We start from the raw sequence: 26,874 nt of genomic DNA on the forward strand, positions 1-26,874 counted from the left end.
AGCAGAGTAACATGAAATCAGAGCCAATGACAAGTTTACACGTTTCAGAGACACAGCTGGCACACGATGATTGGTTACTGCCTACTTCTCTTCCTCAGACACTGTAAAGCAGTGTCAGGAAATAAAGGTCAGTATTAAAATGTTAGAGACAGCTTTGTCACAGCCTTTGCCTTTAGGGTGTGACACAAGTTAAACAAATCAGTGCAGTGGTGGTGCAAATCTGTGCACAGTACAACCAAACAGTGCAACATTTTATGCAGTTATGATGAGTCATGATCGTATGTTGTTTTCAAAAGGGAAAACAGGACTGTTGTGAAAGAACGACTCTTACTTTCAAACAAAAGAAACTGAGAGGCGTACAAAAAGGATCGAATGTGAAACAGTTTCATTTCATTAGATCATAGTTTCCAGTTTAGATTATTTTAACATTCATGTGTTCAGATAATCTGTCTTGATATCAAGACAAAAAACAAAGCATGACCAAACATATTAACATTTTAAGATTATAATGCTGATTTTAACAGTTGCTCAGTTATGTGTGTGGGTGTGGGTGTGTCGCTGAAAAGTTTCCATTTCAGATAACAAAAAATAAGGCCTTCAGGACTCTATCAGGGTGAATTCCTGGTCTTCACTACAAACAGTCAGTTAAGAAGAGTTGGATATTCCCTTTTATTCCCCCATAGACACAGTAAATCAATATTAGTCAGATTTGGAGTGCAATGTTTTTGTAGATGACGCAACAGATTAAACAAATCTGCCTTATTGGGAGTTGAGTCATCCAAAGATAAATACAGTGAAAAAAGCACCAATTATTCAACAATGCTTATTAAAAGACAAAGTATTTAACAGAAAGGTGATACATGAGAACGTTTTCCTTAATGACTTTGTTTCCTAACTGATTAAGACAATAATAAGTCCTCCTAAAGATACAATCACAACAAGCAGATGGAGAGGAAAGTGTATGAAATGAATGATACAGGAAGTAGCACTTCAATGTAAATTAAAGATTAAAAAGAAAGTTGACTGAACAGATTTGTAATTGAAACTATGTTAAAAAATCTGTATGGTCTCTTTGTACTAATATTGGGCTCTTTTTTTTAGGTGTTTGTGTCATGCACTGATTTTCTGATCCCATCATCTTCCATTCAGTAAAAAAACATATGCATATGTTCATATTTTTCACTCATGTTGTTGTTATTGTGATCTTAGTTTCAGCCTTTTGGTCGAATTAACCGGTAATGTATAACAGGGGTTCCCAAACATGTTAGTCTACAGGCTCTAAAGTAACAGTGCCATCCAGAGACTGGAGACCCCTGTTGTCATGAGGTGGTTAAATGTTGCTTACAGCCGCACACAAGAACTAGCAGGCTAACCCAAAAACCAACACATTTCCTAACATTTAATAGAGGCTAAAAGCAGCATCAAGTCCTCAGTGGTTATGTGGCAACAAAGTAAAGAAGAAAATTGGTGATGTTTTTTATTTGCATGGTTTTATTTACAATTTTTACTTTATATAGTTTTACAACAATTAATAAAATATGCAACTTTAGATCATTCTAAATTTTCATTGTTTTTGGAAAATAAAAGTTTTGGGTTTTTGGGGCCAAATTTAGAATATCATAATGCAAGGCTTATTGTCACAGCAACACACCTACTGGCCTTGAAGGTTGGTAAGAGCAGAAAACCTCCCACTTCACTAATTATCTGGACTGACCTCAGAGAGGACGGCTGAGTCTTTCACTGGAGTTGAACTGGCTGCTGCTGCTGATGCTTCCACCTTCCACAGAGCTCTGTCATACATCCTCGTAAAATGAAAAAGCAAGTGACATTTTCAGAAAGTCAGACGGTCCACAGGTTACACCAGGATAAGGCTATTCAAAGGTACAGTATTGTTTTTCATTTTAGTGTTCACCTGACACAAAAACTTGTAATCTTATTCGAAGTACCTGTATGTTTTTGTGGATATATCTGGGATGACACTTTCATGTTGCTTTTTCTGTTGTAGGAGTTTTGGGATGAGTGAGCCAAAGACAGGTAAGTTTGAATTAAGACACATTTCTATTCTTATTTGTATTCATACGTGCATGCTGTATCTTGTTCTTAAATAAACAAGTCTAGTATCCTGCATGCTTTGAAACTTGAGAGCCGGGTTTTTCTATTGAGGACACAGCAGCTAGAGGAGATCAGTGGAAAAAAAGGGGAATCTGAACCTGAACCTGAACCTGACCCGGGTCACGCCTGATAAGTAACAGGAAGAAAGCTCTCTTGTGCTGTTCTCTAATTAGAGGCTCTTTGGTTTGACACTTAAACTGATCCCACCTACAAGCCTTGTTTCAGCTCACGTGTGCCAAATTACACTTGACACCCTGACATCTTCATCTGCCACATATGGCTGGATCATTAACTTTAAGAGTGCTTTCAACATCCCATTCTTTTTGGGAAATAAACAAGACATTTCTGATTTTACTACTCACAGCTGCTAATATGAAACACAATGCTATCTGTAAGTGAAATAGTGACCCTGCAGTCTTTAAAGTACAGTACTGATATACTAGCTTTACCGGTCATAACAGATGTTTCTTTTTAAATATGTGCTTGTTTCGATTACAAAAAGAAGCTAATAAACAGTTTTTATTTGTTTTTTAAGAGTGCATTTTGTTGCTCTGGAGCTAAAACAGCTGGCTAGCCAACATCCTTGCTAAATTCAAACTCTAGTTATGTTTTCAGCGACTTTTTTAACTTAAAAAACTGTTCAGTCAACTTCAATTCCCCTGTTATCGTGCACTCTTGTATTACTAAAATGATGACTAAACAAGTTAGTCAGCATTACCTGGCTGCAGCTATGAACATGATAACAAAACTAGCTAGCTAATTTCTTAGCTATGGACCAAAATATGGAAAATAAGGCAAAAAAATATCATAAATTGTAAAAACTAAACATAAAGGTAGATTAATCTGTCCATTCAGTTCATAATTTGAGAGAAAAACTGTACTTGAATGCTAAACAAACTTTAATATTCAGAACGAAATGTTGTTATGATGATTCATCAAGCTTACAAAAGCTTGGAATTCATCTAAATTCCATTTGTAACATTTGTAGATATCTAAATTGTATTCTATCTTATTCTATCTTTATCAATCTATTTTTATTTTTACTTATTTTATTTTAATTTAATTATTGTAACTTTTTTTTGATTGTACTTATGTCTGGGTTGCTGCAGCAACTAAATTCCCCCCCAGGATCAATAAAGTAATATCTTATCCCTTATCTTATCTTAACAGCGATGTCGACCAGTAGCTAGCTTTTGGTGTTTTAGGTATATTTAACCCTTTAGTCCCAAATATCCTGGCTCTCAGCAATCCAATTCAGATAATATTTCCTTGTGTATTTATTTTTTCATTTTTGTGCTGTACTTTAGATGTAACGTCCATACACATTCCTAAAACCATGACGTCAGCCCCGTTTCTGAAGGTGAAACTGCACTTTGCTGAAACATTGTTCATTATATATATTTAATTTATAAAAGGTGGAGATGTTTGTTTTTAGAGTAAACCTTTACCTCTCTGTCATCAGCATTCAGCACTAACACCAGCCCAGAAGGAGTATCTGTACAGTATAGCAGCTTCCTACAGTGCAGCACATGTGCGTAACCTAATAAACCAGCACTACATGAACGTCCTGCACAGGTGTATACGAGCAGGTAAGAACTAAGAAATGCTGAAGACTCATTTTACCATGTGAACTAGCATGCTTTAGCTATATATGATGTGGTCATAGTTCCTTTTCTGTATGTAATGGCACCCATGGTTTTGCACTTTGTAAAACATGTCCATGCTTTTGTGTGGTTACTTTAAAATCCTTGGCTTTCTTGTTTGGACACAGGGAGCAGCTGTTTAGTAGTTTGGGCGTTTAGGATAATTACACTGTGGGTAATTTGAGCTCAACAAAACTTCTAACATGCATGTTGTCCTGACTTTGTTTGCAGGCAACAACCCTGACAGAGAAGACCTCGTTGGGTCTCCCTCTGTGAACTTATCAGGGTCTGATAAACAGCGGTCTGGAGCTCTGTCTCAGGCAAAACCCAAAGAGAAGACAAACACTGGTGCAAAGAATCCTGGAGAATCCCCAGTGATCCCAAGCAGACAGTCCAGGTGAGACAAGAAAACAAGGGGTGTGGAGACCATTCCAAAGCAATTACACATCCAGTTAGAACTACATGTACAATTGAAAATGTCTGTCTGAAATGTCTTATATTTGCATCATCCATAATAATGCAATAAGGGAATATAGTTACATTTTGTATACTACTTTTCCTTAAATTCCTTCAGAGTATTGGTAATCAGCTGTACATTAAATGTGGACACACAGAACATATACTCTTAATGTAAACATGTAGAAAGAGCTAAACTCTGTTACTGCATTACTTTGTGTGAATAACATCCAGAATGTTTTATGTTGTTAGTACGTTGAAGAGGAACATCCTACTGAACTGAAAGCATAATGCATTTACATTTCAGACTCTCTAACACATTAGCATCAAAACAAACAAAGATGGAGAGAAAAACAACATCATCCACTCTGAGAGGTTTCAGTCCAAAGAGCAAAGAGTACGCCACTGAAATGATAAGATGTAGTTTTTTCTTCAGTGTCCATTTTTTCTATTTTGTGTTACAATGTTTAGAAGCTTCTGCAAAATCAGTGTTTATCATACATAGAATAGATATCCTACTGAATTGGGTCATGTAAACTATAATATATGGAGTTATTTTATGTAAGTTAATACATTAACAAGTTATATTCACATTTTTTTTGTCTCCAGGAGGCAGGATCACGCTGTTGCAGGAGGAGAGAGAGGGAAAAGCACAGGACGACTCTGAGTGAATGCTAGAAGGGTAAAATGAGATGAAGACACTTTCTCAGGTTTGAGACATCACCCTTTGAATTTTGAGATGTCAAATTATTTTGTATAACTGTGGGTCTTATGGAGGTCTAAGAAAACGTGTAACACTCTTGAGAGTTTTCAGTGGCATCATTGAGGTACAGCAGGCAATGCTGTGCTATAATGCCCCCTAGTGGTGATAAGAGGAAATACATTTTGGAGACACGATTTACAGGAAATCACGTGTTTAGTGCAGAACATGTTTTGGTGAAAGATGATCACATCTCATTAACAAAACATGTAACCGGTCATCAATCAATCCTATAAAGACTAAACAAAACAAGAACAGTCCTTACTGCAATTTAAGGGTTCATGTTATACTTTGAAGCTCCTGTTAAAAGTTTTATTCTTGTATTGAAACTGTCTGAAATTATTCTGATTGCATAAATGTACATGACAGGATCAGCAAAGAGATAAATCATCCTACCTTGTCCACAGGGATCACCAAAACTGACACTACTTGAAAGTTCCTCACAGGAGCTGTAAGAGAATGGCTAAGTTGTTTCAGATACCTTGTGTCTAGGACTGCAGCCTTGTGTCCCATAAACATAAACTCTGAAAAGCTTTGTAATTCAAACATTGATGTTTGTTTTTTGTTTTTTAAATGTGGAATTAACATTTGAATTGTACATTTTCAGATTGCAAATGTCGTAACTAGTAACAGAAATTATAAACTTTCTCTTTCCATCAATCCTTTAATACTATACCTCTTTGTATAAGTGCATTTATGCTGTATTGATGTATTGTATTGAATAAACTACAAAATAAATATCTGACTCCATGAACAATAGTATTGTTCAGTAATGTTCTTGACAATGTCAAGAAGTTGTTCCCACAAGTGTAATGCCAATATTCAAACGCTAATAACAATCAAAGTATTATTGTATTGTTATGTTTTTTCACATTTGATTAATAGTAAGTTCAAAAGTGTTGGTTGTTGGTCCTAAACTTGGGCTCAGTTTCAGATTGTGAGGTAAACGTGTTGGAGTAATCCCAGGCTGCTCCGAACGACTTGTTCAAAAACAGAGTTGCTTTAAATCATGACGAATCTCCTTAAAAGAATATAATGAAGGTCACACTTACCAAACAGAAACGTCCTGCTCTGTTCTTTGTAGCAGGGGCTTTTTTTTTTCCTTTTCCAAACAGTCCAGGTCAGATTTTAGGTCCAAAACATGCAGCCATATATCATAATTTGTCATTTTAAATAGAGAAACAGTTAATTAAGGCCCCCAGCTATAATGCAGGGGGCCTTAAAGATACAGTAGCTGAAATGAAGTGTTTCAAAAGGACAATATATAGCCTGAAAATGAGCATAATACCCCCTATTTAAAAATATTACAGGGCTAACTAGTTCTGATCACAATACGAATTTTATGCATTCGTTCATTGTGCACTTAATCAATGTTTTACCATCAAGAAAGTGAATGTATTACAGTTTTATAATTAATTCAGACAAACAAACAGATGGAGTTAAATCAGATTTTTATTATGGGGAAAATGATGTAAAAAGGCCGACTACATGAAGCTAAGGCCTGCTTGTTACATGTACATGACATGAGGGCAGAAATAACAAAACAAAGAGGAAAAAAAAAAGAAAAATGGCACCAAATATCTTTCTTGATTACAAATACATGTGACATTATTGCATTCTCTACAGTTACCAAATGACGGCTGGGATACAAGCAACTGCTGATGACGTATAAACAATATAATACACAGGTGTTTTAGAGTTAAGTTACTGAACAAGTGTGTTACAGTTTTAACATTGTGGTGACTTCAGGGGGAGCCGCTGCCCCCTGGTGGAAAGGAATGAAATGATACACTGAGCCACGCTAACCCAACTCTTCCCCTCCCTGTCCTCCTCACAGCTTCCTTTAAGATTTCTTGTACTCGATTCTCTCCACCTTGACGTCATCTCCGATCAGCTGATAAACGTACGTCACCACTGTAGATGCCTGGATGTCCATTAATACAAAAGAGGGGATGATGTTGCTGCAAGGAGAGAAGACAGATGTGTTTTTAGGTCGAGGCTTTTCCTTCTCTCCTCACTGCTTGTAATTATAGTCCGTCTGTACAACACGCTGAACATGAATGTCTGCTGCTGTAATCATGTATTCAACATCATCATAAAAACCATTGAATGAGAAGATGTGTCCAAACTTTTGACTGGTAGTGTATGTATATATGTTCAACACCAAAAAGGTAAAAGTTCATATTTGCTACTTTGGATCAGGACTACACGCTTAATAATCTGGAAGATCCATTGTGAGTGAGGCTTCATCATCGTGATTCTTTACCTTTCCAGTGCGCTGTAGGCTCCTGTTGCAGAACCAGGGTTGATGTAGAACTTGTTTTCATTCTCAAATGCCTCAAATTTGTGCGTGTGCCCGGAGATAAGGATGTCGACATCCAGCTGTCTCTGGAGCAGCGCCAGGCTGGCCATGTCGCCCCAAGGAATTACCTGGTGGCCGTGGATGAGGCCGATCTTAAACTGGCCCACTGTGACCACCTTCTGCTCCGGGTAGTTCAGGTTCTGAAAAAAAACAAGGACACATCAAGGAAGAAAGAAAGAAGCCAGACAGGAATATTTGAAGGAACTTTTCTTTGAATAATATCCTGTTTCTTTGCAGAGGAAACAGTGAAATCAGCTACTTTAAAGCATGTCTTCTTCTGTGACTGTTTCTTAAAGTGTGAACCAAGCAGGGACAACCCAGTTTGCAAGAAGGGAGCTATTACAGTCTTATTACACTGTTACTTTAGTACTGGAGTGAGATTCATTTCTTTACACTTTGCCATCTAATATTCAAGCGAACAAACAATGGCTCCCCTATTTAACCTAGTTTCGAAATTCAGCTGGAGAGAAGCACCTGAAACCTTACTTTTGGATCCACATTAACATCCCATTTAATTTCATGAGTGAATTAATCCGTAGCTATATTAGAGAAACCAAGTGTGTTTCTAATTTTGTTATTGGCTGGAATGAATATTGCAGTGTTTGGGGGGCTGCTAACAAGGCTTTAGTCCCCTTCATTGTGGTCCAGAAACACTCACCTCATCAAAGTCTCCTCGAACTATGTGGACGTCTCCGGCGAGAGTCTTCAGGTAGTCATAGCTCTCCTTTGTGCAGAGGTTGCCTGTGCAGAGAATGTGCTGGATCTTCCCTGGGACCAACAGCTTTTTGAACTTGGCTGGGAGGGTGTTGCACCGGTGGGGGATGTGCAGGTCACCTAACACCAGGACCAACTGATGGCATCACACACACACACACATAGACAGACAGGTTAGGAGAGTTCAGGCAGTTCGATGCCGTTTTGGATCATTGAAAAGGTGATTGGGCCAAGGACAGAGCCCTGCGGGATGCCACTGATTAGGATCCACACACACCAGAAACATTCTTCCTCTTAGTTGTTTATAAGTTTGATTAACTCGACAATATCAAGTTTCAAGTTATCCACCCAAACAATTTTCAAATGAGTACCATGGCTTAATTCATTAAGATCCATTTGTAAAAAAGCAATGTTTGTGAGTAACAAGCTGAGTTTATTGAGTGTCTGAAGTCAAACTGGATTTTAAGTTTCATTTTAAACCTCATCTTGAAAAAAAACAGGCTTTGATTGTAAAAAACCTCGGCACGGCTTGATTCCAGACAGTCAATAACAGATGTGGGATAAAAGAGCAAACTATAGTGTCACACAACAAAAGTCAATCACAATCAACCCCAACAAACTCGAAGTGAATGTGAAACACAAAAACAACCCTCTCAATCCAATGCGCGGCAGAACTTCTCTGGTGAGACGAACATCAGTTTTAAACAATGGTACATATTAAATACGTTTCAATTCCTTTTAAACTTTGTGCATCAGACCAGAACCTGAAATAATGTCTCATTAATTGTTACAATAAGCCTGATCATCTGATTTCTGCATTGAAGAGGATCCATTCAAAAGTTTCTCAACATGTTCTTAAAGAAAACTTTGGGATTCTCAGGGTTCTTGTGCTAATTTAATATTTCTTAACTATAAACAGCCATGAGAGGTTGTAATGAAAGCCTCATAAAGCCTGCTGGGCACCAGGTTACTACACTATGAAACCCAGACAAAGCAGACCTGTTATAACAGCTATGCAATCCCAACACCATGTTAGTGAATCAGGTAGAAAAGTGAGCAGAAAACAGGGATCCAACACAGAGCGAAGGAACTTACCCGGTGACCAGCCTGGTTGATTGAAGACAGGCAAAAAGGAGTGGGAGGAGGAGAGCGGGTGAGATAGAGAGGAAGGCGTGATGTGCGTGGAGAGAACGACATGAGGCGTGATCAGAGATTTGGGATGAAAATAAAGAAAGAAAAGGGTTGGGACAAGAGGGGAAAACTGAAATTAGAAATTAAAAAGTAAATGGTTTACGTGGACTGATATTAATCGCTCCAAAACAAAACAGAGAAGTTAAACAACAGTGTGGTTGGAGTGTTATTGGTTGATGGTTAGTGACAATGGTAAAGCAAATGAATAACTTATGTGTGATGGTGAGCACATGCAAAATCATGTAGTGCAGAAAATGAAAGTGCAATGTAGTTAAAAACAACCATTGAAGCTGCTTTAAATGTGTTGATTACGGTATACAAACATCTTGTTTCAAACTACCTGAAGCACAAATGAACATGTTTAAGGGGAAGTAGGTGAGAATGAATGAAAATAACTAAATAATACCATTTAATTTGATTCCTCACGTGACAGGTATTGTTGTTAGCTAGTATTCTTACCTGTAATATCATTGACAGTTAAAGTTGAGGGTTATAATTGTGTGTTAAAGTCATTACTGCTGCAGAGGAAAAAGTGACTCCACAGATAAAGTCGCCGTTAGCCTGTTAGCACAGCTAGCTAACTGGCTAGCAAACAGGAAAAAGTAGAATACATTGTGATAGAACTTCAACACACAACAAGAACGGCTGATGAATAAACATGAAACACTAACAGACATCAGTGGAAACAGAAACGATGAATAAACAGGTGCATGTGGTTTGTTGGATTGATTTTGGGAGCCTGAACTGTTCATCTGTCATGTGATCGTTGATCCATCTCGGTATGAAGCTTCACTATAGAAACCCTGAAACTGTGACTGTGAAACCTTAATGTCGCTCCTCCAACGTCGACAAGTGTTCTAAGATTACATCGTACAAGCAGAGTTGTCAAAATGTGGCCTGTAGATGTCGGAAAATGAAGCTTTTTCGTCATTTCATACTCACCATCTTCTATTTTGCTGTTTCTGCTAGTGAAGTTGAGGAAGCGCCTACGTACGTCCAGCGTCAAGACGTCAGCCAATCAGAGAGGAGGATACAAGTGTAGGCGTCACACTAGTTGTGACACTGCAGAAGACAACTAGAAAGGTTGCATTTCCTGAAAGCAAATGCGTTGAAATGCTGAAGGCTGAAAGCTGTGAAACACAGCTGAATGTATGGTAGAGTAGTAGAAGTAGTTGAATAAGTGGAAGTAGAAGAAGTGGAAGGATTGGAAAATGTAGAAGGAGAGGAAGTTGAAGAAGTGGAAGAAGGAGAAGAAGTTGAATGAGTGGAAAAAGTTGATGTGGGAAAAGGTGAAGGAGTGGAAAAATGTAGAAAAAGTGGAAAAAGGAGAAAAAGTGAAAAAGGAAAAGAAGTGAATAAAGTGGAAAAATTAAAAAGAAGTTGAAGTGTTAGAAGTAGTGGCACCTATAAACTGCTTGACAAACTATGGAATTGTCTTACGTGTGTGTGTGTGTGTGTGTGTGTGTGTGTGTGTGTGTGTGTGTGTGTGTGTGTGTGTGTGTGTGTGTGTGTGTGCATGCGTCTTTGTGTTTGTCATTCACTGATGAGGTCATTTGAATCATCTATGTGTGTATGTGTGTTTGTGTATGTGTGTGTGTGTGTGTGTGTGTGTGTGTGTGTGTGTGTGTGCGTGTGCGTGTCACTCACTGATGAGGTCATCTGAATCACCAGTGTGTGTGTGTGTCTGTGTGTGTGTGTGTGTGTGTGTGTGTGTATATGGGTCAAAGACGAATAAAGATTTGAAAATTGAAAAAAACCCAAAGTGGCTAAAAATGCCTATTTAGACACTTTCTATCTTTATTAGAGTTTTCTGTATACAGCTCAACAACAGGAATTTGTTTTAAAAATGCAATAAACATTTTTCAGTGAATCACATGATTTTTTCCGTGAAAAATGTCCTTCCTGGGTAACGGAAATGGATTTGAAAATTAATTAAAATATCTATCATTCTTGTCATTTAAAAGTTATTAGATAACTAGAGTTAGAGCACAACAAACAAATACTGCTCAGAAAACAACATTTTTATCACAATTTATGTAATATATATGGACATTTTCACTGAAATGGCTTCATTAGTTCCTGTTCATTACACATTATTCAATGCCAAAAAGAGAAAAATGATGGAAAATGTCTTAAAATGTTTAACAGTAAAGGTAAAAGCTTTGTTATTATATCCTCAACTCAAAAAACATGATTGAGTGGTATATCATGAAAATCTGGTTTAAATTACTTGACTGTCATTGTTACCCGGAATGACATGCTGTTAGCCAGGAATGACCACCGCAAGATTTCAGGATCGATTATTATCATTAAAGGCTGTTTCAGGAACATCATTTTTAACAAACATACTGTATTACAAAGAGACTGACAACTCTTAAAGATTTGAAAAGATGTTTTTTTTCTTCCATCTTTTAATCTTTAGTTTCATGCAACAATGTAACTTATGCAGAAATGCAACTTCAGATTCAGCTTCAAGAGCGGATTCATGAATAGGTTCTGGCGTGTCGTGAGTTCATTAAGTTGACACATTGCTTAACTAATATATCTAAGCCTATTGAAGTTCTTTTTAACTTATCTGCCTTGTCATTTCATTACTAAATTACAATACCATTCTCTCTTTTTCTCAAGATACTCAGCCCTAGCTCCTGGGTCAGCATTCTTCCTGGCCCTGAAAAGTCTCTGCCTCTCTTTATTAGACAGTGGCATCTGGAAGGACAAAACTCAACCTTAAATATCAAAAGCTATACTAAAACCTTATTTGCCTGAACTAGCTCTGCAGGCTTTGCAACTTATTAAAGCATAATTATTGGTTCATTGTTGGGCAAAAACTTCATAAAAAACTATGATAATGACCAGTGTTGCTATCATTGAATAATGTGAAAAATAATGACAAAAAATGCCACAAAAGTTAAAAAATACATAATATTGTTATTAATATAATATAACGATATCAAGTCAATGCCTTAAAAGCAACATATACTAATATAAATCTGTATTGATTAACATGTCCACTCTGGATAACAGAGGACATGTCCTGGGTAACAGAAGATCTTTGTTATCCAGGGAGGACATATCGTTATCCAGGAAGGACAAAAACAATGTTTTCCCTTTATAATCAGGCACTAACTAGTCCTACTGTGTAAAATGTTTACTTAACCTTCAACACACCAATGTCATATTTAACATGAGATAGGTCATTTTTAAATATATAAACATAATACAAGTTTTATTAGCGTTATCCAGAAAGACACATGATTTGAGGACATAGTGCACCAGTGACCGAAAAGGTCAAAATATCAACATTTTAAGAGAGACTTTCTGACCATGTGATATCTTTTGGGGGTCCTCCAGAAACTGTTGGCCGATACAATAGCCTGTCACATGACTATCCAAATCCAAATATGGTAATATATAGCCACTTTATGTGTGTTACCCAGGAAGGACATTCGGAAATCCAAATATGTAGACAAGAGTATTTCTTGCATAAATATGTAAATAAGCTTAGTGTTGTGACTATATTTGTGGGTATCATTGCAAATATCAACACAATTATGCACCAGTACATAATTAATGCTTTTATTAAGATTTCTGACATTTTTGGCATATTTTTGTATTAGATTTTAAGCCCAGACGTTATCCAGGAAGGACAGTTCTGTATTTTTGAGCTCAATTGCTCTTTAAATTTGATTTTTTTAATAGTGAAAACTCATATGAGTAGGTAAAGTGGAGAGAGTTGATTACTGTAATGTGGTATTTTTAAAACTTTATATATTTTTAACATTATAATTATGCTTTGGACGACAGAAATGACATGCCACGTCTTTGACCCATATATGTGGGTGCGTGTGCGTGTTTGTCACTCACTGATGAGGTCATCTGAATCACCTGTGTGTGTGTGTGTGTGTGTGTGTGTGCGTGTGTGCGCGTGTGCGTGTTTGTCACTCACAGATGAGGTCATCTGAATCACCTGTGTGTACATGCGTGTGTGTCTTTGTGTGTGTGTGTGTGTGTGTGTGTGTGTGTGTTTGTGTGTGTGTTTGTGTGTGCATGCGTGCTTGTGTTTATCACTCACTGATAAGTTCATCTTAATCACCTGTGTGTGCGTGTGTGTGTACGTGCTTGTGTTTATCACTCACTGATAAGTTCATCTTAATCACCTGTGTGTGCGTGTGTGTGTACGTGCTTGTGTTTGTCACTCACTGATGAGGTCATCTGAATCACCTGTGTGTGATTGTGTGTGTGTGTGTGTGTGTGTTTGTGTTTGTCACTCACTGAAGAGGTCATCTGAATCACCTGTGTGTACGTGTGTTTTTGTGTCAGTCAGCACTGATGAGGTCATCTGAATCACCTGTGTGTGATTGTGTGTGTGTGTGTGTGTGTGTTTGTGTTTGTCACTCACTGAAGAGGTCATCTGAATCACCTGTGTGTACGTGTGTCTTTGTGTCAGTCAGCACTGATGAGGTCATCTGAATCACCTGTGTGTACGTGTGTCTTTCTGTCAGTCAGCACTGATGAGGTCATCTGAATCACCTGTGTTTCCAACTGTCATTAACTGTTTCCATGGTGATGGGACCAGCTGTGTAACTGCTGTGTGACAGTTGATTAAGAATGGGATTCATGGAGTAAATTAGGGTCTACATATGCCAACACTGTGCATTAACCGTAATAGCTATCAGAAAAAGGATCAAACCGTGAGCATCAGAAGACTCTGATGAACACAGTGATGTGTTTTTCATGTCTGTACAGTCAGAAATGTAGTCAGGGCAGCGAGTTAAGAAAAGTGAAACTTTGCTGCCCTCCAGAAATGTTTAACATTACGGCAGATGGCCGAGCAGAGAGACTTTCTCTGACAGTTGGTGAACTGCTGGCTCAACGGTACAATCTTTTGCTTTGGTTACCTCTTTGACAGAAGCAGGAGAAGACAGGGAAAGTTTTGATGTCTTATTTGTGTATGTGGAGTGAAATTTGTGGATTTTCTGGCAATTTTTCCAGAGGCCATGTCCCATTGTTTTCCCAGCCTGCCCACTCTAATATTTGAACCTCTCACTCTGCCCACCAGAGTTCCACCCCACACACACCAATGTTAAAGTGAGGGAAGAGCTGAAATTTGATGAATTTTTGAACAGTGAAATCTGTGAAACTGTGAAAGGTATCAAATAAGTGAAACATGTGTAGATAGCTGAAAGTCTTGTGAACAGTTTAAAGTTTGAATGGAGTCTATAAGTGAAAGTATGCTGAAGCTATGAGCTGTAGTAGTTGAAGAAGTTGAAGTGGATTTGAAGATTCTGCCCCATCTGTTTCAATGTTAAAATAAAGTTTAAATAAAGTTGAATAATTCAAAAAGTATAAGGGTTGAAGATGTGAAAAGATATAGCCCGTGAATGGTGAAGAAGCTGAATAGTTTAAAAGTTGAATGCTCAGCATTTCAACATAATTACTGTACTTTTTACTCCACTACATTTATATCAATGCTCTAGTTACCTGCTACTTTTGCTTTGACATCAGTTCATGAATTTCCTTCTCTTCTCTGAAATCTGATCCCTAAGACAGTAAGATGTGTTCGTGTAGTTCTGTTTGACTCAGTGGTTTAGTCGTACCTGTATATGGACACATTTGAAAGTGGAGCAAACACAGAGCAGATTTCACTCAGATCAGGCAGTTCATGTAGAGGTGGTAATGATGGCTCTAATTCTCCACCTGAGCACCTATGGCCATTTCTTCAGCCTGTTAGAGGTTTTTGAAATGATAAGTATAGTTTGAAATGCTCACCCTGTCTCCCACTCTGCCCAAACAAAATTCACAGTACAACCTGAGAAAGTGTGTTGAGCTACGTGAAGTTTGTTTAATTCCAGATGAACATTTCAAACTAAGTTATCTGGGCTTGGAGTAACTAAGTTGCTGTTTTTATTCCATTGTATTGTTTTTAGAGTTCAAGTAATGGTTTCTAAATAAACAAAGTTTAACAGGATGTACTCCTATGTATTCTTGATTGAACAACTTTAAATAGTAATATTTGACCAGGAGGATCTATACTCTGACTTAAGTAATGAAGCTATGTAGTTTTTCCACCACTGGCTGTATGTGCCCCCTGAACTGAAATGAGTTTGACGCCTCTGAACTAGAAGAACGTTGGATACGAACATTTATTTTGAAGTAATGCCACAACCGGAAGTCCATGCTGCAGTTGTAAGCGCTAACTTGAAGTCGGTTATTTAAAGCGACGTGTGTAGCAGCACTTCACAGAACATTCGAGAGGTAAGATGCGCAATCATTTCATAACAGTTTCATCGGCGTTTCACGATGTCGATTTAACATCTATAGTTTTGATTCCAGACAGAAAATGAAGCTATCAAACCAGCGTGGTAAAAAAGATTGCTTAATCACATTATCTTAGCTAACCGCGTCGTCAGCGTTGGGCTAGTTAGCATCTGGGCGCTGACTATTTCCTGGAGGTTTAACATTACGATCCGTTTATGTAACACGCGAGGGTAACGGGTAATCTATACATAGCTGCAGGATGTAGTCGCATCCCCTTTACTGTTATAGATGTTTCAAGGACATGGATGTTTTTTTATTTAAGGATGATTTGATGGTGAAACACGTGTAATGATAGCCTGTTAGCTCGCTGTCATTAACATGTAATCAGCAACATAAGGTTATAACGGTGTGACCTAACGGGGCGTTAGGACGTCGTTGAAGCTCTTACAGCTGGAACATAGTGAGTGACTGTGGAGTTGTGGAGCTGTGGAGTCGAACCACCCAGTAAAACAGATCTGATGATGCTAGCGTGTTGGTCCGCATTTTGTTGCTCGGGTGACACAATCCTGCTCTTCTCTCAAAGGTCCCCAAACCCCCGAGGACGTTCCAGATCACCTCTGTCTCTCTCTGAGCCTGGCATCTGCACTGTTTGGACGCTGTGGGCTGTTTAACTGTGCACCTTCGACAGTCCAGAACCCATCAAGAACCCAGGCTGCTGTAATCGATACAACACCAGCAACAGCTATCGACCACCGTTCACTGCGGCTCTTGGACGATCAGCGTTGTGTTTATGTCTTTGTTTTGCGAAAACGGTAAGTCCCTGGATTCATTTGTGACCTTATCTAAATAGAAGTCACGTTGGATTAAACTGGATTATGTCTTTCAGGTAATTTTGAGCGTTATTGTGCAATATGGTGTGTTTTCTGTGCCACTGTATCAAAATGGCGTCTCCCATCCCCGTCACTCGTGTGCAGTGACTATATGACGCACTCTGCACCAAGCAGCCTGCTAAGCTAGCTAGCCTCCTCCTGAAATAGGCTCGACCTCTGCCCTTCTAAAGCACCTCGGCTCTGGACACTGTCACGCCAGCTGTGATTGATTTCATGTTCGAATCACAGTGACGTGGAGGAGAAAATAACATGGAAAGACGAGGTATTTAGTATGAGAGCCGTCAGCAGGGGGAGAGCTGTTTGGCAGCTGCTAGGCCTCCTGTTTTTGACCTAATAACAAGAGAAGGCCTTATGTGACTAAAGCCAGGGGCCCTCATGTAAGACAAAGGGCTTTCACAACAACAATTTTTGCATGTATATGCCCACAAAAGCTGGCAGTTTACTGGCTGGGTTTTATTTTGATTCTTTGGGATAATCTGTAGTGTTTGTTCACTGTTGGATCACATGGATATTTGCAAGATCTGATCCTGTCAGCAGTATTTCTGAGCTCAGACGCTTTCCTACTTGTAATCTCTCTGACATTGCAGTAATGTATTTACCCAAGCTTGTGTAAATTGTGAAATTAGTGTTTAATGATGCCTGACCTATTCCTCAGCTGCCTGAGAGTCTCTGGATGGGCACGCCTCTGTTATGACTCTGTATACGTGGTTTAATGACGTCTCTAGAATCATCATTTACAACAGGAGTCTGTTTTATGATGTACTATAGTTCATACGGAACCAGTCTTATTACAAGATAAGAGAGTCAGGGCTGCTCTTGGTTGGTATCTTATCTGCAAGCAGCTGACATTGCCTGATAAACTATCAAGTCTGCTGAGAAGGAGCGGCCAACATTCTTGTTTTGTACTGGAAAAGATACCCAAACAAGTATTTTGGTGTGTGTTTTTTATGAATCAACCTACAGATATAATTTAATATTTAGAGAGCATCTGTGAGGTTTCTCCTCAATACTGAAGCAAACTTCTAAGTGTCAACACATCTTTAAGTCTGAAGATACAGTCCTGGGAAAATGCCACTTTTTTCTGATTCCAAATGTGTGCACTATTAATTTTAAAAAGAGAGATTCCTATTATTTCTCAAGTCAAGTCGTCCAGAACGTTCTCTACTCACCACTGATTGACTCTTGTCCCTCTTCTCTTGCAGAGCTGTTGCGCAGCCGTTGGAACCTGTGTGGTGGAAATCTAGCCTTCAAGCAAGGAGCTTGCGGCCACAGCGGCACAGCGTTTTTCATGTCAGAGACCGAGCACGCTTGCAGTCGTTTATGTCATCCCCTCTTTTCCAGACAGAAGATCCCGAAAAATCCCCAACCAAGATCCTTTTATCTTACTGATAGTGCTAACATCCAGCCAAAATGTCTGTCAACGTCAACCGCAGCGTGTCAGACCAGTTCTATCGCTACAAGATGCCCCGTCTGATTGCCAAGGTAACAAGAATGTGGAGTTATAAGAGTTAAGACACCAGATCTCCCGCTGTAGCTGTAGCATCACCATTTTCTGTAAGATGTCTTGTCAGTGTTTGATCGTCTGTGTTTTTCATTTAGGTTGAAGGCAAAGGGAATGGAATCAAGACGGTCATTGTCAACATGGTTGATGTTGCAAAGGCACTCAACAGGCCTCCAACATGTAAGTAACAGCCTCTGCTCTGAGACCTTCTGTCCTCTCTCACTGGTACAAAATGAAACCGTTAGTCAGTTCGATTCTCAGAGATCGACCAGACAGCATGTCGTCTAATTTTTTTAGCATTTTTAATTAAGTGCTGATCACCGAACAAGTATCCCTTTTGTGTTCAAACAAAACAAGTTCCCTGCTCGTCTGACTCACTCAATTATTTATCAAGTCTGTCCTTGAGCATGGGGAACGCTACATGAAGTTCTAGTTGAGGAAATGTAATTTAGATTTTCTTTTGTTTCTCAGATTTTTGAGGAAGTTGGACGGGAAAAGTTAAAGTTGATTTGAGATTTTGTATAGCTTGAGTTTGATACCTATAATGAATTCAGTAGTGCTCACAGAGTGTAAGAGTGTAGTTAACAGGAGACATACAAAACCGAGGTGTCTCTGGTCTTACCACTCATGACACTTGAACAAAATATATTCTTTAGTTAGAACAAGGAACGATGGGGCGCTGGTGGCCTAGCGGTCTAAGCGCCCTACATATGGAGGCTATAGACTCTCAACTCAACTTTATTTATGCAGCACCTTTCATACATAAAAACATGAAGCCCAAAGTGCTTCACAGAATAACAGAGACAGAAAACAACAGCAATGGTCAAATTAGATGATTATAAATAAAATACTTAACAATAAAATAAAATCAATAAGGTAAGATTAATAAAATAAGAGTGGAAAGAAAAGTTAAAAATAAGGTAGTTGACAAGATCAGTTGAATACAGGGAATAAAATAAATAATTAAATAAGATAAATACAGTATATGTTAAAGCAATGATCAAAATAATAATAATGCTATAGACTAGTGATTGCGAGATGAAGCTTCTTAAGCACTGAGGCTTTCCATCCAATTGGTTCACTCATGGGCCGAAGCTTCATGGTGCTCCATTTGCTCTACTGCGCCATCAAGTGGACAATACATGTAAAATAAGCGCAGTGATTACAATGACACCATCCCTTTGGTGTGTGAAGCTTTGAATTGAATAAGTGAATGATGTTTGTGATGCCAACACATAAATAATGAACTTCTTAATATGGTGTCTGTCTTTATGATACAATGGTCGGGTCAAAAGGGAAAGTGGAAACAAATTGGGTGTAAGGTTGTGACTGTGCGCTGCCCCTTATATTTCGAATCGCGCACCAAACCCACGAACCGGTTCCTGAATCAGTCACGTGGTACAGGCGGCTCGCGAGGCTTCGAACGTCATCATTTTCGGCCCCTCCCCTCAATGAAGCAAGCCTCAATATGGGCTTCGCGGAAACGCCCCCTCAAATACTCGACACACGCTTCGAAGCTTCGGCACATCTCTAACATCACTACTATAGACCTCGTCGCAGAGGTCCCCGGTTCGCTTCCCAGCCAGGATCATGTACTGCATGTCTTCCCCTCGCTCTCTACTCCCCATGTTTCCTGTCTCTTCAGCTGTCTTGTCATTAAGGCAAAAATGCCCCAAAAACACAACTTTAACAAATAAAAGAAGGAACGGTCTCTTCTATAATAAGTGGTATTTATGAAGCTGCTGAGATTGCTATTTTTTCGATCTCCTGTTCCCTTCATGATCTCTCTGCTCTCTCCTGCAGACCCGACCAAGTTTTTTGGTTGTGAACTCGGTGCTCAGACCCAGTTTGATACCAAAAACGACCGTTACATCGTCAACGGATCCCACGAGGCGAACAAGTTGCAGGACATGCTTGATGGGTTCATCAGAAAATTTGTGCTGTGTCCCGAGTGTGATAACCCTGAAACTGATCTGGTGAGTATTTCACAACACCGAAATAACACACAGGTCTCAGAAGGTTTAGAGAGAGATTAGGTGTTGTTGTACTTTGGCTCATAAAGGTTTTTTGCTCTGAATGAGGTTTAATTTTTTTTCCTTTTTAAAGCATGTCAATCCCAAGAAACAAACCATCGGCAATTCCTGTAAAGCCTGTGGATACCGTGGCATGCTCGACACCAGACACAAACTCTGCACGTTCATCCTCAAAAACCCACCAGGTGAGGTTCTGATCTTCAGGGGTTTCTTTCTCGTTAATCCTCCTCTTTCTCTTAACCTTCATTTTGTCTGACTTTAGTTTGTCCTCTCTGATTAGGTCTCTGTGTCTTCTTGGCTTTAACACAGTAAGAACTTGAACACACGCAGATTTGATAATGACTATTTTGCCTCTCCAAATAACAGAGAGCACTGAGAGTGGATCCGTAGTAAAGAAAGAGAAGGAGAAGAAGAACCGCAAGAAGGACAAAGAGAACGGCTCTGGCAGTGGAGAGGCTGGAAACCAGGACAACTTTGACGCTCCTCAGGCTGTGGTGGGTTTCTTTCCTTCAGTCAGTGACCTCTTCGGTTTTCTGACCAATCGGGAGAGAGTAGTCCAGACGCTGGCCCCTAGAGACCCTTTTCAGGATCTTTATTCCCAACTGTGTGAGTCAGGCAGCTGTGGGAGTTACTCAACAGCAAACATGCAGCCTCTAAACCTTATTTGCTTACTGTTGGAACTTTGAGAAACTACAAGACGATTCGACGCTTTCTTAAAGCAGCTCAAAAACGATCAAACTGTCAAACACAAAATGTTTCTCTGTTTGTTTGTTTGTTTATTTATTTATTTATGTGAAGGGACAGTGCATATTAATGAACATTTCAGCATTGCACTAATGTAAATATGCCAGAGTGATCCATGAGGAGGTGATGTTTCTGAAGTTAAACATCCCAGTTCTATTTCTGATTATTTACTCTTTGTCTTGTGATTTTACTTCCTTATGTTTTATCTCTCACTCTCCTTTAAATGGATAACCTGCTGAAGCCTCCTCTCACTCTTTAACACACTCACACACATTTTTGTTGTTTCATGAGGAGTCAGCTGACATGTGGTCCAGAGGTCATATTGAGTTTGCTTTTGAACAGCAGGTTCAGTCAGTTCAAACAAACAAGGGGTCCATTTAGTGCCAGCATTCATGACTATCTGTACAGTCAGATGTGTGTGTAACCAAGGACTGTTTCACATCTGTACAGACGTTACAGAATGAAAGATTCTGCTGGGATTATCACTGTATAAACAACTTCCTGTGTCTTGTCGTCAGGATGGAGACGACGATGATGAGGACTGGGCCGAAGAGACGACCGCGGAGGCACAGAGGCGGCGAATGGAGGAGATCAGCGACCATGCTAAGAACCTGACACTCAGTGAAGACCTGGAGAAACCGCTGGAGCAGAGGGTCAACCTGTTCTACAACTTTGTCAAAGTAAGGACTCTCTGACTGCTGAATCCTGAAGTACAGGGGTTCCCAAAGTGTGGGTCAGGACCCCCTGGGGGGGTCGCGAGATGTCTTCCAGATTTTTTTGATTTTTTTTAAAGTAATCTAAATTTGCTTATTTCACCCATTATTGTAAAAATATAGACAAAAATAATAGTTTAATTGAAATAAAACCCTGCACATAAGTACAATTAATGAGTTTTCTGCCCTTCTTTGTTGTCAGATGACTCTTACAGTTAGGGTTAGCTAACAATTAACGAAAACATCAGTATCAGCAGGTTGATTCACAGCAGCACAGGAAACACAGCCACATGTGCATGTAGGTGAAGTCATTTTGAAGTATGAAGCAACATTTAACCACTTCGAGGGACAGTGGGGGTCACAAGTCTGGCACCTATATTTTGGGGGTCGCTGGCTGAAAGGCTTGGGAACTCCGGCTTTAGTAGACCTCATTCACAAAATAATAATAATATATTTTATTTATAAAGCGCTTTTCTGAAAACTCAAAGACGCTGCACAAAGGATAAAAACATCATATAAAACAACAGAATAATAAAAACATGAATAAAATACATTTAAAAGCAATCATACGTTAAAAGCAGTTCTAAACAGGTGGGTTTTGGTGAGTGATTTGAAGGTGGACAGGTTGGGGCAGTTTGGAATGTTAAGTGGTAAGGCGTTCCAGAGGGTGGGGGCGGCGACAGAGAAAGCTCTGTCCCCCAAGGTTCGGTGCTTGGTGTCAAAATGTGTTTGTGTTCCTCTCCATGTTTACTTCATGATAATGTAGGGATGAAGACTTAACTACCAAATACAGTTTATCTCAGGGTTATTGTTGAAAAGATAAAAATGACTTGTGTAGCAACTGCAAAGAGCCAAGAGGCTGAGGTTGGGCCTAGTGAAGTGTCCGACGCGCTAAAAGCAAAAATCACTGATGTACAAAAAAATAAGTTTAACCTTTTATTGACGAAAAAGGATAATGAACTCATGATGAAATGCACAAACTGATGATTAAAGTGTTCAAAAGAATATAGCGGTCAACAAAAAGTATGGAGACCCAGCTCACCCCTCTCTTCCACTCCCAACAAAAAAACCCAGGTGTTCTAAATGAACTGAACATCCCCGCCCCTAACACATGACACGGCAATCACATAATCACCTGACCCCACAATAAACCATATCGTGAACAAAAAATACACAAACAATAACCAAACCCTAAACCTCAAAATAAGATACTATAAATACTCAAATCCTTCATGGCTCCTACAACTTGATCAGTTATCATTCTATCTAAAAAGGTGGATCAGTCTGTAGAACAGAAAACAGTGGAAAACATTCCCCTTTAGAGATGCAGCACTTCAATGTGGAGAGAGCCCCCTGAAATATTGAATCTTAGTCTCTAACAGAAACTGTAAATATCAGAGTGAATAAGTTAAACTGGATTAGTCATAACTATTTAAACTAACTCATGTGCACCCAATCTGACTCTGTTTTCCACTTCCAGCATAAGAAGGAGAGCGGAACCATTGATGGGTCTGATAAGGAGATCTTGGCGGAGGCGGAGCGCCTTGACGTGAAAGCCATGGGCCCCCTCATCCTCAGCGAGCTGCTCTTTGACGAAAACATCCGCGACCAGATCAAGAAGTACCAACGCCACTTCCTGAGAGTAAGTCGACGCTCTCATGACTCGCCTTGTGTCAGCTATTTTTGGGGGTTGAAACAGAAACTCGTTTGGTAGTTTTCCTAGACCGTCACCTCGTGCCTCTCTTGCAGCTGTGCCGTAGATCAAACCTCATTTTCATTTTTTCCACAGTTGACTATTATTCCTCTTCATGACATTACAGGGATTGTTTGTCTCATGATCTGTGTCCTGATTTGTCCCCCCCCCCTCTTTAGTTCTGCAACAGCAACAAGAAGGCCCAGAAGTATCTGTTGGGAGGTTTTGAGTGTGTGGTGAAGCTGCATCAGGTCCAGCTGCTGTCCCGAGTTCCCATCATCCTCAAAGACCTGTTCGATGCAGACCTGCTGGAGGAAGATGTCATATTTGCCTGGGCAGAGAAGGTGAGTGTGCTGATGTCATATTTAAATATTGGTTCAATAATCACAGAGGTCGTGCTTTTTGATGAAGGCCTACTCCAGCAGGGATGATGCAAAGATCAGTTTTTCTCTTGGAGCCCCAAAGACATGCTCCAGTCATGAACATGAATGATCAAAGCTTTAAACAGTGATGTAAGAGTCAGTTAGGTACAAGTTATCATGAAGGAGTTAAAATTCATTAGCACTACTGTTTTTTACGCCCATAGAACTTCAAAACGGACACGGCTCATTTTGTTGAATCATTTATACGGTTGAGGCACAAAACTGGATTGTCTTCTCATCGACTTAGTTAAAGCTGTTACAAACCTGACTATCTTTCTTTTCTCTCCACCAGGTTTCTAAGAAGTACGTCTCAAAGGAGCTCGCCAAAGAGATCCACGCCAAGGCCGCTCCGTTCATCAAATGGCTGAAGGAGGCCGAAGAGGAGAGCGAGGGCAGTGAGGAAGAAAAGGAGGAGGAGGATGAGAACGTGGAGGTAACAGACAAACCTCACATTGTTTTGAAATAGTGTATCAGTAAAGATAGTGCTGCTAACAGTTCAGGCTTCTTTGGTTTGAAGCTTGCAGCACAGTTTTTTGTCAGATTGGTGGAGCTGTCCGATCATTTTGAGTCAGTCGACCTTATTTATTTTTTTAATCTGCAGCAGAGAACCATCAGGATTAATTATTAACTGTTTCAAGATAAGATACTCCTTTTAATCGTCCCACAACGGGGAAATTCATGGAGTTACAGCAGCAAACAAAAAGGTGAACAGAACAAGAATTTCAACAAGAATATATATAGAAAAGAAATGTCCCTCAGAGACGACAGCTTGGCCATAATTCTCCTGTCAGCCACCACCTCCACAGGGTCCAGGACTGAGCTGGCCTCGTCCACCTTATTGTAGACAGATCTTACATTCCCCATAACGGTGGGTGGAAGGACCGGTCCATGACGTCTTTTTTAGCTTGCAGACTCAATTTAGAGACATGAATCCTGCTCTGAGCTACAAGGTCTCCTCAAACTGGATCATTTTATTCATTTGTTAATTTTAAACTTGGTGAAGGGTTGTTTGTTCAGATTTACTTCTGAATGCTGATAATCCATTAGTTGATGCAGTGGTTACTTGTTGTTGTCAGTTGTTGTCTCGTTCCTGTAACTTTTTCTATGCAGCTGTCTTTGTCAAGACTCCCTTTGTATCTCAATCAGAACATTCCTATCAAAATATCTACGATTTAGTAGGTCAATAATTGAGTTACAGAAGAAAGCATTTAACAGACCAACTAAAGCAGAGCATGGTTATCTAAAAGTAATCCCATACAACTAAAACAATCTGATCTTAATGAAATCAAGTCTAAAGAATGGTTTGTTCAAAAGAAAAGAGGATTACATCATCAGATCAGGTTTCTCAATCCTTGTTTTTAACCTGCTTTTAGTTGAAAACTTGAGTAGGAATGGGATTACTTTGATGAAAATTCAGGATTATTCCCAGCCTAGCAAAGAGGTGGATTCAGGCAAAAATTAGGAATAAACTTAATTAAATAAATTCAAATTAGGCTAAACAGAATAACCTTTTTTATAATAATAATGATATTTATGAGTCATCTAATATTTTGTTCTTAAATTGCTGAACTTCTCCCATGACATAAAGATGAAGAACATTTTGGGGTTTTGAAAAAAATCCTTGATTTTAAGATATTACTGTATTGATCCCCGCGGGGAAATTCGGTTGTTGCAGCAACCCAGACATAAGTACAATCAAGAATATACGTTTTAGATAAGTAAAAAATAGATAAATAAAAGAATACAGATTTAAGATATATACAAATTTTATAAATCATTGTCGTCATTTGATTTAATTTAAATATTTAATTTAAAGCAACCATAAGTAACGTTCAGTCTGTAGATTTTGGCGCCCTCTGTGCACAACGAATGTACTTATTCATCTCATTTTGAGCACCAGTAATCCAGATTAAGAAATCATTAATAGTCTGTGTCTAGATTAGTTTGATCCCATCCAGTTTTTTCTTTGCAAAACCGGGACAAAGGTGAGCTGGATTACCTGATCCTGGATAGCGAAAATTGATTCCCTAATGTAGATAATCCAGATTAAATTATTGAACAGCAGGTCCGGGGTCTACATTTTATCTGTTCTGAATTAACTTCTTGCTTTTAAATCATTTACGCATTAACCAGTCGTCAAAGCAGCGGCATCATGACTTGAGTCTCCCTGATGGTCCCGGTTGTTTATGACGCACAGGCTGCAGATTTCAGTGTTGTTGTTTATCTTTTCAGAACAGCTTTTTCTCTGTCAAATGTCTGCAAAGAAATGTAAAGTCAGACTGCAGTGGAAGTTCAGACTGTCTGGATCTGACAGTTTCAGTGTGAAACATGACTATAGTATTATTTTGAGGTCTGCACCCAACCCATGTGATGATATCAGTGATTGTATTTGACTTTTCAGTGTTACATACACGCCTCTGTCTCTCTCTCATTCCTGTGTGAACTCTGTCCGTCTGTAAGTTTTCACGCAGCAGTGACGTTCTGTCGTTTGTGTTTTCAGGTCGTGTACTCTTCCTCCGCTCGCGAGCTCAAAGTAGAGACTGTGAAACCTAACATGCCTGAGAAAGAAGAGGACGACATTGACATTGATGCTATCTAAGAGATCCATGACTGAAGATGATTATGATGATGATGAAGCTTTTCTTGTGTTGTGGCTTTGGCTCACGATGCCCTGTGCAACCTAATCAGCTGGCCTTTCCCTCCTTTACTCTCCTCCTTCTCCCCCCCCCACCCCCCCACCCCCTCCTGCTTCGTGGCATGACTTAACATAGCGCTTTACTTGCTGCACATTAACTCTGTAATTTTGAGATGTATTCAGTTGATGATATGAAGTCGCTCTGGGGATTTTAATCATGGGTGTTGGGGGATCATTTTGACTGCACAGTTCTTTTTCTTTTTTGGTCCCTGTATTTTTCCAGTCAATAAAGAATGAATGTTTTGCTATCCACCACACTTGAAGGTTTTAAATCTCACTGTTATCTCTGCACTGCCTCATTTGTTTCTCTGTGGAGACGAGCTGCTTTTACTGTCTACATTTTGCACATCAGACCTTAAACTGTGTACAGCCTCATTCTTATTTCAGATATACAGAACAGCTCAATGATGGACCGTGTTCCAATGATATTCCTTTATATTTCACTACATTTTAAAGAGAAACACTGTTCCTTTTAAAGAAACATTCTCTGACAGCACAAGTTCAATTTAAAGTTGATATAAATGCAGATCCCAGCAGTGTATTCACAGAGCGGGAGTAGTGCCAGCATTAGCAGCAGCAATATTAAAACAAATAACCCCTCTCTAATGAAATGGCAGGGGCGGAGCCAGACTTTTATGAATGGGGTTGCCAAACTGGGGCACAGACTTTGGTGGAGGTGGCATGAAT

The 26,874-nt window shown here is 39.3% G+C and overlaps 3 protein-coding genes across 9 annotated transcripts; 2 read left to right on the top strand and 1 right to left on the bottom strand.

Moving 5' to 3' along the window:
- The first annotated feature begins 77 nt into the window (after positions 1-77).
- On the top strand, positions 78-5,725 carry LOC117805780. Of its 4 annotated transcripts, none has more exons than XM_034674332.1 (8): positions 78-127; positions 1,644-1,881; positions 2,006-2,034; positions 3,420-3,472; positions 3,575-3,701; positions 3,987-4,152; positions 4,519-4,608; positions 4,821-5,114. In XM_034674332.1, the coding sequence occupies exons 2-8, from the start codon at positions 1,811-1,813 to the stop codon at positions 4,876-4,878; spliced, it is 594 nt and encodes a 197-aa protein (XP_034530223.1). In that variant the 5' UTR covers positions 78-127; positions 1,644-1,810; the 3' UTR covers positions 4,879-5,114. The 4 variants fall into 4 exon arrangements, with proteins under 4 accessions (XP_034530223.1, XP_034530224.1, XP_034530222.1 ...); XM_034674333.1 differs by lacking the exon at positions 78-127 and adding an exon at positions 5,379-5,725 and having other exon boundaries at positions 1,550-1,881; positions 4,821-4,921; XM_034674331.1 differs by lacking the exon at positions 78-127 and having other exon boundaries at positions 1,550-1,881.
- Positions 5,726-6,405: 680 nt separating this feature from the next.
- vps29 (VPS29 retromer complex component) lies at positions 6,406-10,309 on the bottom strand. Of its 4 annotated transcripts, none has more exons than XM_034675694.1 (5): positions 10,181-10,290; positions 9,143-9,154; positions 7,992-8,183; positions 7,238-7,473; positions 6,406-6,932 (listed from the first exon to the last, which is right to left on the bottom strand). In XM_034675694.1, exons 1-5 carry the CDS (start codon positions 10,181-10,183, stop codon positions 6,815-6,817), a joined length of 561 nt encoding a protein of 186 aa, XP_034531585.1. In that variant the 5' UTR covers positions 10,184-10,290; the 3' UTR covers positions 6,406-6,814. The 4 variants fall into 4 exon arrangements, with proteins under 4 accessions (XP_034531585.1, XP_034531583.1, XP_034531587.1 ...); XM_034675692.1 differs by lacking the exon at positions 10,181-10,290 and adding an exon at positions 9,698-9,724; XM_034675696.1 differs by lacking the exon at positions 9,143-9,154 and having other exon boundaries at positions 10,181-10,309.
- Positions 10,310-15,372: 5,063 nt separating this feature from the next.
- On the top strand, positions 15,373-26,476 carry eif5 (eukaryotic translation initiation factor 5). Its single transcript, XM_034674816.1, has 12 exons — positions 15,373-15,493; positions 16,080-16,308; positions 17,589-17,868; positions 17,986-18,067; positions 19,691-19,863; positions 19,994-20,105; positions 20,287-20,414; positions 21,183-21,344; positions 22,858-23,019; positions 23,250-23,414; positions 23,785-23,925; positions 25,993-26,476. The coding sequence occupies exons 3-12, from the start codon at positions 17,797-17,799 to the stop codon at positions 26,089-26,091; spliced, it is 1,296 nt and encodes a 431-aa protein (XP_034530707.1). The 5' UTR covers positions 15,373-15,493; positions 16,080-16,308; positions 17,589-17,796; the 3' UTR covers positions 26,092-26,476.
- The last annotated feature ends 398 nt before the right edge of the window (positions 26,477-26,874 follow it).

This window comes from Notolabrus celidotus, chromosome 22 (assembly GCF_009762535.1).
Source record: "Notolabrus celidotus isolate fNotCel1 chromosome 22, fNotCel1.pri, whole genome shotgun sequence".
NCBI lineage: Eukaryota > Metazoa > Chordata > Actinopteri > Labriformes > Labridae > Notolabrus > Notolabrus celidotus.

What these genes read in the sequence shown, in the direction of transcription:
- LOC117805780 (XM_034674332.1), top strand. Translation starts at nt 1,811, where the DNA reads ATGAAAAAGCAAGTGACATTTTCAGAAAGTCAGACGGTCCACAGGTTA. An exon ending in CGTCAGCCCCGTTTCTGAAG is followed by an intron (nt 3,473 to 3,574) that starts GTGAAACTGCAC and finishes CTCTGTCATCAG; the next exon opens with CATTCAGCACTAACACCAGC. An exon ending in GCACAGGTGTATACGAGCAG is followed by an intron (nt 3,702 to 3,986) that starts GTAAGAACTAAG and finishes CTTTGTTTGCAG; the next exon opens with GCAACAACCCTGACAGAGAA.
- eif5 (XM_034674816.1), top strand. Translation starts at nt 17,797, where the DNA reads ATGTCTGTCAACGTCAACCGCAGCGTGTCAGACCAGTTCTATCGCTAC. An exon ending in ACTCAACAGGCCTCCAACAT is followed by an intron (nt 18,068 to 19,690) that starts GTAAGTAACAGC and finishes TCTCTCCTGCAG; the next exon opens with ACCCGACCAAGTTTTTTGGT. An exon ending in ATAACCCTGAAACTGATCTG is followed by an intron (nt 19,864 to 19,993) that starts GTGAGTATTTCA and finishes TCCTTTTTAAAG; the next exon opens with CATGTCAATCCCAAGAAACA.
- vps29 (XM_034675692.1), bottom strand. An exon ending in TTCGAGGAGACTTTGATGAG is followed by an intron (nt 7,474 to 7,991) that starts GTGAGTGTTTCT and finishes GTTTTTTTTCAG; the next exon opens with AACCTGAACTACCCGGAGCA. An exon ending in GCCTACAGCGCACTGGAAAG is followed by an intron (nt 6,933 to 7,237) that starts GTAAAGAATCAC and finishes CTCTCCTTGCAG; the next exon opens with CAACATCATCCCCTCTTTTG.